The sequence below is a fragment of the Aegilops tauschii genome, chromosome 7, assembly GCF_002575655.3.
Source record: "Aegilops tauschii subsp. strangulata cultivar AL8/78 chromosome 7, Aet v6.0, whole genome shotgun sequence".
Lineage (NCBI taxonomy): Eukaryota > Viridiplantae > Streptophyta > Magnoliopsida > Poales > Poaceae > Aegilops > Aegilops tauschii.
The window spans coordinates 449626866-449638017 of record NC_053041.3 but is presented as its reverse complement, the minus strand read 5'-3'; the positions used below and the strand labels follow the sequence as shown (position 1 = coordinate 449638017).

General features: G+C 47.3%; 1 protein-coding gene across 1 annotated transcript; it reads right to left on the bottom strand.

The window, feature by feature from the left end:
• Positions 1-1278: 1278 nt before the first annotated feature.
• Positions 1279-3604, bottom strand: LOC109783245 (uncharacterized). Its single transcript, XM_020341844.4, has one exon. It carries the CDS (start codon positions 3001-3003, stop codon positions 1726-1728), a length of 1278 nt encoding a protein of 425 aa, XP_020197433.1. The 5' UTR covers positions 3004-3604; the 3' UTR covers positions 1279-1725.
• Positions 3605-11152: the final 7548 nt, after the last annotated feature.

Genomic DNA, 11152 nt, shown 5'->3' with positions numbered 1-11152 from the left:
CGAAAAAAATTCATATGAACCCATAATTTCTGTTATATTTGTGAAATATGTACATATTTGTACGTAAAAAAGGGTATGTTGAATATATGATACATACTACCTAAAAAGTAGTATATATACTAACTAAACATCGTTATATACTACATACTACACGTATATATTCTCGATTTTGACAGATACTACATGCAATATACAAAATGCAAGTGGTGGTAACTACCACTGATGGTAGCAAATATTTGTCCTAATAGAATATTTATGCATCGGTTGCAACATGAGCAATTATCTAGTGAAAGACACACAAATAAAGACATGTACCAAAAGTTGAATGCAACTCAATCTTAAGTTAAAGCTGACATTAATAGGAAATGCAGTTACGCTTTAACTAAGAAAATAAATCAAAATTCATTTTTAAATACAAAATTTGGAAACCTCCGAAAACTTTACGCGGGGTGGAGCACTACTCTCTAGTAAAATTAATAATTAATGTATGGCCCCTTACTAGTATAAGGACCCCTATGAAAATACAAACATCCCAAAACCATTATTTAATAATTAATATATGGGTCCTTTTTCAAAAATATGATAAAATTCGCTAATATGTGTGATTTGTTTTATAAAATCCTATGTAAGGGCCCCAGTAAGATGATAAAAATTTGCCCATTCATATTCTTTGTTTTCTAAAATCAGATGCTATTAAAATTCACCGATTCATGTGATTTAATTTCTAAAAGCATATGGTAACGACTTGTTTGGTTCAAATGAATTTCATAGGGATTTTGAAGAATTTATTCCTTAGAATTTTTTTTACATACCTCATGTTTGGTTTGTTGGATTACAATCTATACGAATCTTTCAATGACCTTGTATGCAGTCCCATAGAAGAAGAAAAATACATTGAGTCTAATCTCTGGGTTTTTTTTTGTTCCTTTGTATATGTGACATACACCTCCTCTTAGTACTAGGATTTTATTTTATTTTTGCATTTTTCTATATTGCAACCAAACAGTTTCTATCCCAGGCTCCTGTAAAATTCAACACGCCAAACGGTAAAAGATCTCCTGTGGCCCCTGACTTAAACATCAGTGAGTCGGCGAAGGCCACACAGTCATCTTGAAGGGTCGCATATTGTCAGAGGGGTCATTTTGAGCAATGATTGCCACATTCTTTCCCTGTAGCCTCTGCATAAACAAATAATGGTGCCACGTTTGTCCATCAAAAGAAAGCTATAGCCAATTGCACGTCAACAAATAATAGTACGACTGCATGGCACAGAACCTATTGAAAGAAAACACAACAACATTTCGACTTAAACGTCTGAGAAAAACTAGGGCAGTCAGCTATCTATACATAGCAGCAACGCCAACATTAGGTTGTCCTCTTGCGGTAGGCGGGGCATGGGCCGAAATGCTTAAATTGGCATTACTGCCCTGCCGAGGCCGCCACGGATTCCTTTTGGACGCAACGTACACTCCCAAACCGGTGAGTGAATAACAGCACACACGCACACGCACACGCACGAACACCAACCCAACCTCGTCGCCGCGTGACCGTTGCGCGCCCGACGTCGAATAAATTCAAACCAAAATCACATGAAAAACCACGGCCCAAACAACCAGCCGGACAAACCAAAATGCGTGAACCCGGTGGGTGAGGGTGCCCCGCCCGTGCCGCGCGGGAGCCGGAGACGACCGAGCCCCACCTGTCAGCCCACGGGGCGTCGGCGGCTCAGCCGTCGCCGCCGCTGCTCCGGCACTGGTCCGCGGGCCTGGACTCCAGGGGCCCGCCGATCGTGGGGCACCCGTCGGCCGCGGAGGCGGAGGGGAGGTCCATGCAGTTGTAGGAGAGGCACAGCGCCGCGGAGTCCGGCAGCGGCGTCGGCGGCACCGGGAACCCCGTCAGGAAGTTGTGCTGCGCGTAGAAGGTCGTCATGCGCCCGTCGAACACGCTGCGGGCCACCGCCTCCGGGACCTCGCCGGAGATCTTGTTGTTGTTCACGTACAGGCTCCCCGCCGCCGCCAGCGCCTCCGGGACCTCGCCCGTGAGGCCGTTGTGGCTGACGTCCACCACTGACCACGGCGGCGTCGCCGACGCGGGCGCCGCCGGCACGGCCAGCGACCCCGTGAAGTTGTTGCGGGACAGGAGCAGCGACGACGCGCTCGGGAGCGCGAACACCTCCGGCGGGATCGAGCCCGAGAAGTCGTTCATCGACAGGTCGAGGAATGCCAGGTCGGCTGGGCCCTGGCCGTTGCCGGCGAAGGCTCCGTCGAGGCTCCCCTCCATCGAGTTCCCGGCTACGGAGAAGTACCGGATCGTCGGTGGCAGCGGCGGGAGCGTGCCGGTTATCGCGTTCCGGCTCAGGTCGACGTGGAACAGCTGCGAGCTGGGAAACTGGTCGGGAATCTGCCCGGAGAGGCCGACATTGTTGGCCAGGATGAGCACCTTGAGGCTCGGGGACGACGGCAGCAGCAGCCCGGAGGGAATCGTGCCCTCGAGGCGGTTGTTGCCGAGGTCGAGCGTGTGCAGTTCCGGCAGCCCCGCCAGGGACTCGGGCACGGGCCCGGTGAGCTGGTTCCCGGACAGCGAGAGGAGCCTGAGGCGCCGGAGACCCGACCCAATGCCCTCCGGGATGGAGCCGCCGACACGGCCCGGGTAGAGGACGAGGTCGGTGAGCGCGGTGAGGCTGGCGAGCGAGGCCGGGACGCTGCCGGCCATGCCGGGGGAGTCGGAGAGGCCGGTGCCGAGCGTGAGCACCGACACGCGGAGGAGCGCGCCGGACGGGTCGTCCTCGTCGGGCGCGCACACGACGCCGGCGTAGGCGCACGGGGCGGACGCGTCGTCGTCCCAGGACTCGAAGAAGCGCGACCCCGGCAGGTCCCGCAGGCCGGCCCGCACGTCCCGGAGCGCCGCCGCGTCGCGCTCGTGCAGCGCCGCGCCCGCGCCGAGCAGCAAGAGGCAGAGCAGCTGGAGGAGGAGGAGGAGGAGGAGGGCAGGGGGTAGCGCCATGTGCGCCGCCTCGGCCGCTGCGAAGCGGACAAGCGAGCTCTGAGGCAGGCGGGGTGTTGGGAAATGGAGTCCACTGGAGAGTGGAGTGAGGCGAAGCGCGAGCAAACTGGCGAAGCGAGAGTGAGAGGAGTGTGTAGTGGATGGTGGTGGTGGCCTGGTGGGGGAGAGCACGACGAGGAGAGGACACGGCGGCGAGCGAGTGGGATCAGGATCTGGGGTTGGGGTTGGGTTGGGTTTAAGAATGAACAGCGGATTAGCCTGCCACTTTCTTTACCCCGCGGTCGGTGGGTGTACCTCCGCGGTCAGGGTGGGATAAAGGCCGGCCTGCTGCTGAGCCCTGTGAGCTGTGACCGGTGTCGGAGACGGAGACGGGGCGTACCGCCCGGTCCGGTCACCTACACCGCCGTACGGCGCGGGTATGAGTATGTCTTTGGATGTACTGCTACTGCTACTACCTCTGGGTCTGGGTCTGGCCATCATTCATGGGTTGGAGCAATTATGCCTCGCTCGTATGCCGGTTCTGCGTATTTGCAAAGTATTCCGCTCCTGCTGTGCGCACTGTACAGCAGTAATCAATTATTTAGCGTGGCTGGACAGCCGCGCTGGTCGAGTGTGTGATGCAGATTTGCGTCGTGCTTCCACAGTGCCCGCATTCATAGCCACGTTCGAGGACTCAGGAACACAGAATTGAACATAGAAATGCAACGTCAAGCTAACTGATTTCTACGGGATTTTACTTGTTCTAACTAATGCTTGTCTAACTGAATCATAGGAAAAGGATATTGAAAATAATGAAAGATAAATATCACGGTGCATCAATGACTCAAAGATAAATATTCGAATGCGACAGCAATCAAATGTTCCGAACATAAAGTTTTGAAATAAAATAGTTCAAATTTAATTTAATTTAATTTATTCGAGCACTTGTTCTAATTATCCATTTGAAACTTCCACAAATGCTCGATTAGATCATCCTCACGTTGTGCATGAATTTGTGAATTGTGAATCTGATAGTGCAGTTTGAGAAAATCCACGAACGTGGTTGGATTATGCTTTGGAAGTTGTATGGGATCGCCCATGTTTTGAAGTTTCAGACCATGGTGAACTCCTCATCCTCATCCTCCAGAACCATGTTATGCATGATTACACAAACTGACATCACCTCGAACAATGTCGCCGCATCCCATTATTTAGCATGTTCACCAACAACTGCAAAACGAAATTGGAGCACTCCAAATGTTCTCTTCACATCTTTGTGACGCATTGATGGTATAATACCCCATGTTGTAGTCATGCCCATTGATGATGTAGTTGCATGCATGAGCTTGGCTCACAGACAACTTTGCAAACAATGGAAAACCGCTCCATCACGTTGATGCCATTGTGAGACCCTGACATGCCAAAAAAAGAGTGTCAAATCCAAAGGCCTTGTGATGCAACTGCTTCAAGAATGATAGTTAGGCCCCGTTCGGAAGTCCGTTGGCTTCCCGAGCTAGCCAGCTTCTAGAGAAGCCAACGGTAGCGAGCTTCCCACGGGAGCCAGGGTCGTTCGACAGCGTGTAGAGGAAAAAACGATTCGGCTGTGGTCGGGCCCACCAAGCTGGGCTTTGAGCGAAGAGGAAAAATCGTTTCGTCTGGTACTTCGGGATGGCATTGAGATGTAATTACGAGGAACTTCTACTCCTTTTAGCGAAGCTGGGCTTCAGCTGCTCCTCAAAATTGCACTGCGGCGTCTTTTTCTCCGCGAAGCCCACTTCTCGGAGCAGAAGCGTCCGGCTGGCTTCACGTATCGATTCTAGGAAGCTGGCTCCTGGAGATCTCCCGGTCGGGCCCTTAGTGTTTCATGATGGACATGGTATTGCCCTTGTTGAGCATATGGGTAGTTCTTCCATTTTCACCGTGCAATCCAAAGATTCAAGCATACCTGGAAATCCTCTTAATTATTCAAGTACCATGAGCCATGCTATGTCTTCGGCATTTCGTTCTCTCATGTACTCCGGTCCAAACCCATTGATCACTCCAGTAGCAAATCTAACCATGACCTCCTAGCATGTGCTCTCAAACATCTGCAGGTAACCTTTTTTATATCTGAGGGGCCACACGGCCCCCATTTAACGTGGTCTCTCTTACTTCCTCTTTTCACATGAGAGGTAAGAGTGTATAATAGATCTAAGCAGTTGATTCTATTAAGCAGTGGGTCTGAGTAACTCTTAACTTCTTAACTCCCATGTGAAAAGAGGAGGCAGGAGGGACCATATTAAACTTTATCTCTGTACACTGGTTAGGTACTAATAATAAAGTGTTGAGCCCTCTTCGAGGGGTGCAGTTTGTCAAAGAATGATGTAGTTCGAGACAATCTGCAAAGGTCGTCGAACTCGGCTCTTCAAGATATATAGGATCCCCCATGTTTCAAAATTCCAGACCATGGCAATTCCCTCACCCCCATCCTCCACAATCATGTTATGTGTGATCACACAAGATGTCATCACCTCCCACACTAATTATGCATCCCATTGTTTAGCAAGTTTGCAAACGACTGCAAAACGTGCTTGGAGCACTCGAAATGCCCTCTCACTTCCTTTCTGGCACTTTCTTGTCTTGAAGCAAATTGGCGATTTTGTTACCGCTTGGCATAAAGATATTTTTTACGAAGGTGCCCACAAAGGAAGATACCATCACAAAGATAGTATCTCATGTTGTAGTCCTATCCATTGATGGTATAGTTGCACACATGAGCTTGGCCCGCACACAACCTTACAAACAATGGAGACCGATGCAGCACATCGATGTCGTTGTGATACCCTGACATGTCAAAGAAAGAGTGCCAAATCAAAAAGTCTTGTGATGCAACTGCATCAAGAATGATCATGGGCATTTTATGATGGCATTAGTATCGCCCTTGTTGAGCATATGGGCAGTTCTTTTATCTTCAGTTTATGCAATCCAGATCCAAGCAATACTTTGATACCCTCTTGATTCTCCAATTATCATGAGTCGATCTTTTTGTGTCTTTGGCATTTGGTTCTATCATGTACTTTGGTACAAACACCTTGACGATTGCAGTATCAAATCTAACCATGGCCTACAACCATGTGCCCTCGGACATCCGGAGGTACTCATCCCACGAATCTGTGACTGTGCCATACAAAAGCATCCCCATAGCATCGTGCACTTCTAGAGACCTGAGAACCCAACGAGGCCAACGACATCCTTCTTCGGGTTCACATAATCTTCGTAGGCCTAGACCCCTACGTAGAGGCGTGTGAACAATGGTCAATGCATCGGAATCGGCTTTGGAAGTAGTTTTTAAATAGCGCATCGAGGGCAAAGTAGTCACCGTACAAAGTCATATGCCCTTGTCCGGCAACCGTCTTATCGGGTTGGGTCGACAACCTTGGTACCGCGGGTGCATGGGTGAGGCTCCGAGCAAAAGCTCCTCGCTTTTGCGCTGACGACATCAATGCATGTGGGTGTCTCTTCCCATAGGGGGCATCATTGTGGGTCCCCTCCTTGTGCTAGGGCTCTGAGTTAAAACCCTAGCTCGTCTTTACGGACTCAGTGGTGGCATGTTGCATCATCACCCTCTGGGGCGTCATTGAGGAGCTTCGGTACCTTCTGGTTGCAACATGTTGATGGTTTCAGGCATGCCTTGATCTTGGCATGCAACTCCCTCGACTCTGGTGTGGGGTGGTCTCAGTGATCTCCTATCTTTTACATGTTGCCACCATTCTCAGTCTCATGGCAGGATCGACGCTCCATGGCCCAGAGCGAGAGGGTAGGCGACCCTCTCTAGAAAATGCTTGGTGTTCTCGACACAATGATGCTCAGTAGTTACCCAAGGAGGTGTGGTTTCCACTACGGTTCAGTAGTATCTGTGATTTCTTATTAATTAGGTGTGGTGAATCTTGTTTTCATGCACTTTGATTTGGTGGCCTTTCGCAACCATCTTAGTTGTTGTTTTTATTTGTCCTACTTGTATGAAGATTTCCTCGCAGCTTTGTATCTAATTCGTCTGTGTGAGCTTTGTTTTATATAGCAGGATGAAAGACTATATCGAAAGATGAAATGATATTAAAAGGAATCGTTTGTATTCTAATCCTCTGGCTTTAAAAATCCTTTAAGTCAAAAGGCTTGTTCCCTCCTTGCAAAAAATAAAATCATTTTCTCGTAGCATTTTCATCTCAATAAGAATTCGCACATCGACTCATATCCTTGTTATAACTGGTACAAAAGCCCATGTAAGAGCAACACTAGCAGAGTCGCTATATCTGTGATCACCATATGGGACACGACACGCGGTCCATATGGATATGTAGGTTGCGGTGGTTGTGCGCAAACATAGAGTTGCCATAATGCGGCCTGCATGTTTTCATGTGTATATGACCCACATGTAATTGCATCATGCACTATTTCTAGACTATTTACAACAATATAGATCAAACAATGATCATAATTTGACAAATATTATTACAAAACTAATTATCTAAATACAACAAATAATCCGGATGCAACAAATAAATCAATCAAATAAATTGTTAGAGTGAAAATAAAAGAACCTTAAACCAGTTTAATTCTTTCTCCCAACTAGATGCCAATGATGGTCAAAGAGATCCTCCTTCTGTTGGGAAACATTGCATGGAAAACAAAAAAAATTATGCACACGCAATGATCTATCCATGAAGATGCATAGCAATGAGGGGGAGAGTGTGTCTACGTACCCTCGTAGACCGTAAGAGGAAGCGTTTCACAATGCGGTTGATGTAGTCAAACTTTCTTCGTGCTCCACCGATTGAGTACCGAATGTACGGCACCTCCGAGTTCTGCACACGTTCAGCTCGGTGACGTCCCTCGCCTTCTTGATCCAGCAAGGTGTCGAGGTAGTAGATGAGTTCCGTCAGCACGATGGCGTGGTGACGGTGATGGTGAAGTGATCCACGCAGGGCTTCGCCTAAGCACTGCGAGAATATGGCCGGGGGTGTAAACTGTGGAGGGGGCGCCGCACACGGCTAACAATTGATGTTGTGTGTTCTAGGCGCCCCCCTCCCCACATATATATAGGTCAAGGAGGCACCCAAGGGCTGGCCGCCGGCCCCCTTGGGGCTTCCTTGCCCTGCCCCCCCCCCCCCCCGCGCCATATTTGACGGAGGGGGAAGGAAGAGGGGGGAGAGAAGGAAGTGGGAATCCTAATCCACACTTGCCTTTCTCCCTTCCCCTTTCCTTCTCCATCCCAGGCCAGCCCATAATTGGGGTGCACCAGCCCCTTGTGGCTGGTGCGTTCCCCTCTTGGCCCATAAGGCCCATATCTTTTGCCGGGGGTGCCCGAAACCCCTTTCGGTGACCCGATAAGTACCCGGAACACTTCCAATGTCTGAATACTATCGTCCTATATATCAAGCTTTATCTCTCGACCATTTCGAGACTCCCCGTCATGTCTGTGATCTCATCTGGGACTCCGAACAACATTCGGTCACCAAATCACATAACTCATATAATATAATATTGTCATCGAACGTTAAGCGTGCGGACCCTGCGGGTTCGAGAACTATGTAGACATGACCGAGACACCTCTCCAGTCAATAACCAACAGCAGAACCTAGATGCTCATATTGCCTCCTACATATTCTACGAAGATCTTTATCGGTCGAACCGTTATGACAACATACGTAATTCCCTTTGTCCATCGGCATGTTACTTGCCCTAGATTCAATCGTCGATATCTTCATACCTAGTTCAATCTCGTTACCGGCAAGTCTCTTTACTCGTTCCGTAATACATCACCTCGTGACTAACTCATTAGTCATTTGCTTGCAAGCTTATGATGTGTATTACCGAGAGGGCCCAGAGATACCTCTCCGATACTCGGATTGACAAATCCTAATCTCGATCTATGCCAACTCAACAGACACCTTTGGAGATACCTGTAGAGCATCTTTATAATCACCCAGTTACGTTGTGATGTTTGATAGCACACAAGGCATTCCTCTGGTATCCGGGAGTTGCATAATCTCATAGTCGAAGGAATATGTATTTGACATGAAGAAAGCAATAGCAATAAAACTGAACGTTCAACATGCTAAGCTAACGGATGGGTCTTGTCCATCACATCATTCTCCTAATGATGTGATCCCGTTATCAAATGACAACTCATGTCCATGGTTAGAAAACCTTAATCATCTTTGATCAACGAGCTAGTCAAGTAGAGGCTCACTAGGGACACGATGTTTGTCTATGTATTCACACATGTATTTAAGTCAATACAATTCTAGCATTAATAATAAACCTTTATCATGATTTAGGAAATATAATAATAACCATTTTATTATTGCCTCTAGGGAATATTTCCACCAGTATCCCACTTGCACTAGAGTCAATAATCTAGTTCACATCGTCAAGTGATTAACACCCATAGTTCACATCGCCATGTGACCAATACCCAAAGAGTTTACTAGAGTCAATAATCTAGTTCACATCGCTATGTGATTAACACCCAAAGAGTACTAAGGTGTGATCATGTTTTGCTTGTGAGAGAGGTTTAGTCAACGGGTCTGCCACATTCAGATCCATATGTATTTTGCAAATTTCTATGTCTACAATGCTCTGCATGGTGTTACTCTAGCTAATTGCTCCCACTATCAATATGTATCCAGATTGAGACTCTTAGTCATCTGAATTGGTGTCAAAGCTTGCATCAACGTAACCCTTTACGATGAACTCTTTATCACCTCGATAACTGAGAAATATTTCCTCAGTCCTCTTAGGTAACTAAGGATAAATTTTGACCGTTCTCAAGTGATCTACTCCTGGATCACTATTGTACCCCCTTGCCAAACTCATGGCAAGGTACACAATATGTCTGGTACACAGCATGGCATACTTTATAGAACCTATGGCTAAGGCATAGGGAATGACTTTCATTCTCTCTCTATCTTCTGTCGTGGTTGCGTCTTGAGTCTTACTCAACACTATACCTTGCAACATAGGCAAGAACTCTTTCTTATTGATCGTCCAACCATTGATTGGAATGTCTATCATGATAAACCGTGTAATTCTATAAGCTAAGCAGATGAGGCAACAAAGAACCTAACCGTCCTCTCTGATTGACTTCATCCGTCGAGTCATCAAAGCCGTCAACTAATTCAGAGGGGCTCGGCTGGCCCGGTCGCCCTACGCTACTGGCGCTTCCAAAGGCGAAGCATCTATTTTGAACTTGTTCAAAACTTTTCCAAGGTATGTACCTTGTGAAAGTCCGATTAAGCGTCTCGATCTATCCCTATAGATCTTGATGCCTAATATGTAAGCAGCTTCACCGAGGTCTTTCATTGAAAAATTCTTATTCAAGTATCCCTTTATGCTATCCAGAAATTCTATATTATATCCAATCAACAATATGTCATCCACATATATATCAGAAATGCTACAGAGCTCCCACTCACTTTCTTGTAAATACAGGCTTCACCGTAAGTCTGTATAAAACCATATGCTTTGATCACCTCATCAAAGTGTATATTCCAACTCCGAGATGCTTGCACCAGTCCATAGATGGATCGCTGGAGCTTGCACACTTTGTTAGCACCTTTAGGATCGACAAAAACTTTCTGGTTGCATCATATACAACTCTTCTTTAAGAAATCCATTAAGGAATGCAGTTTTGACGTCCATTTGCCTGATTTCATAATTATAAAATGCGGCAATTGCTAACATGATTCGGACGGACTTAAGCATAGCTACGGGTGAGAAAGTCTCATCGTAGTCAACTCCTTGAACTTGTCGAAAACCATTTGCGACAAGTCGAGCTTTGTAGACAATAACATTACCATCAGCGTCAGTCTTCTTCTTAAAGATCCATTTATTCTCTATGTCTTGCCGATCATCGGGCAAGTCCACCAAAGTCCATACTTTGTTCTCATACATGTATCATATCTCAGATTTCATGGCCTCAAGCCATCTGTCGGAATCTGGGCTCATCATTGCTTCTTCATAGTTCTTAGGTTCGTCATGGTCTAGTAACATGACTTCCAGGACAGGATTTACCGTACCACTCTGGTGCGGATCATGCTCTGTTCGACCTACGAGGTCCAGTAGTAACTTGATCCGAAGTTTCATGATCATCATGATTAGCTTCCTCTCTAGTTGGTGTATGCATCACGGG

Excerpts from the sequence above, each read along its gene's own strand:
- LOC109783245 (XM_020341844.4), bottom strand. The coding sequence starts at position 3,003 with ATGGCGCTACCCCCTGCCCTCCTCCTCCTCCTCCTCCTCCAGCTGCTC.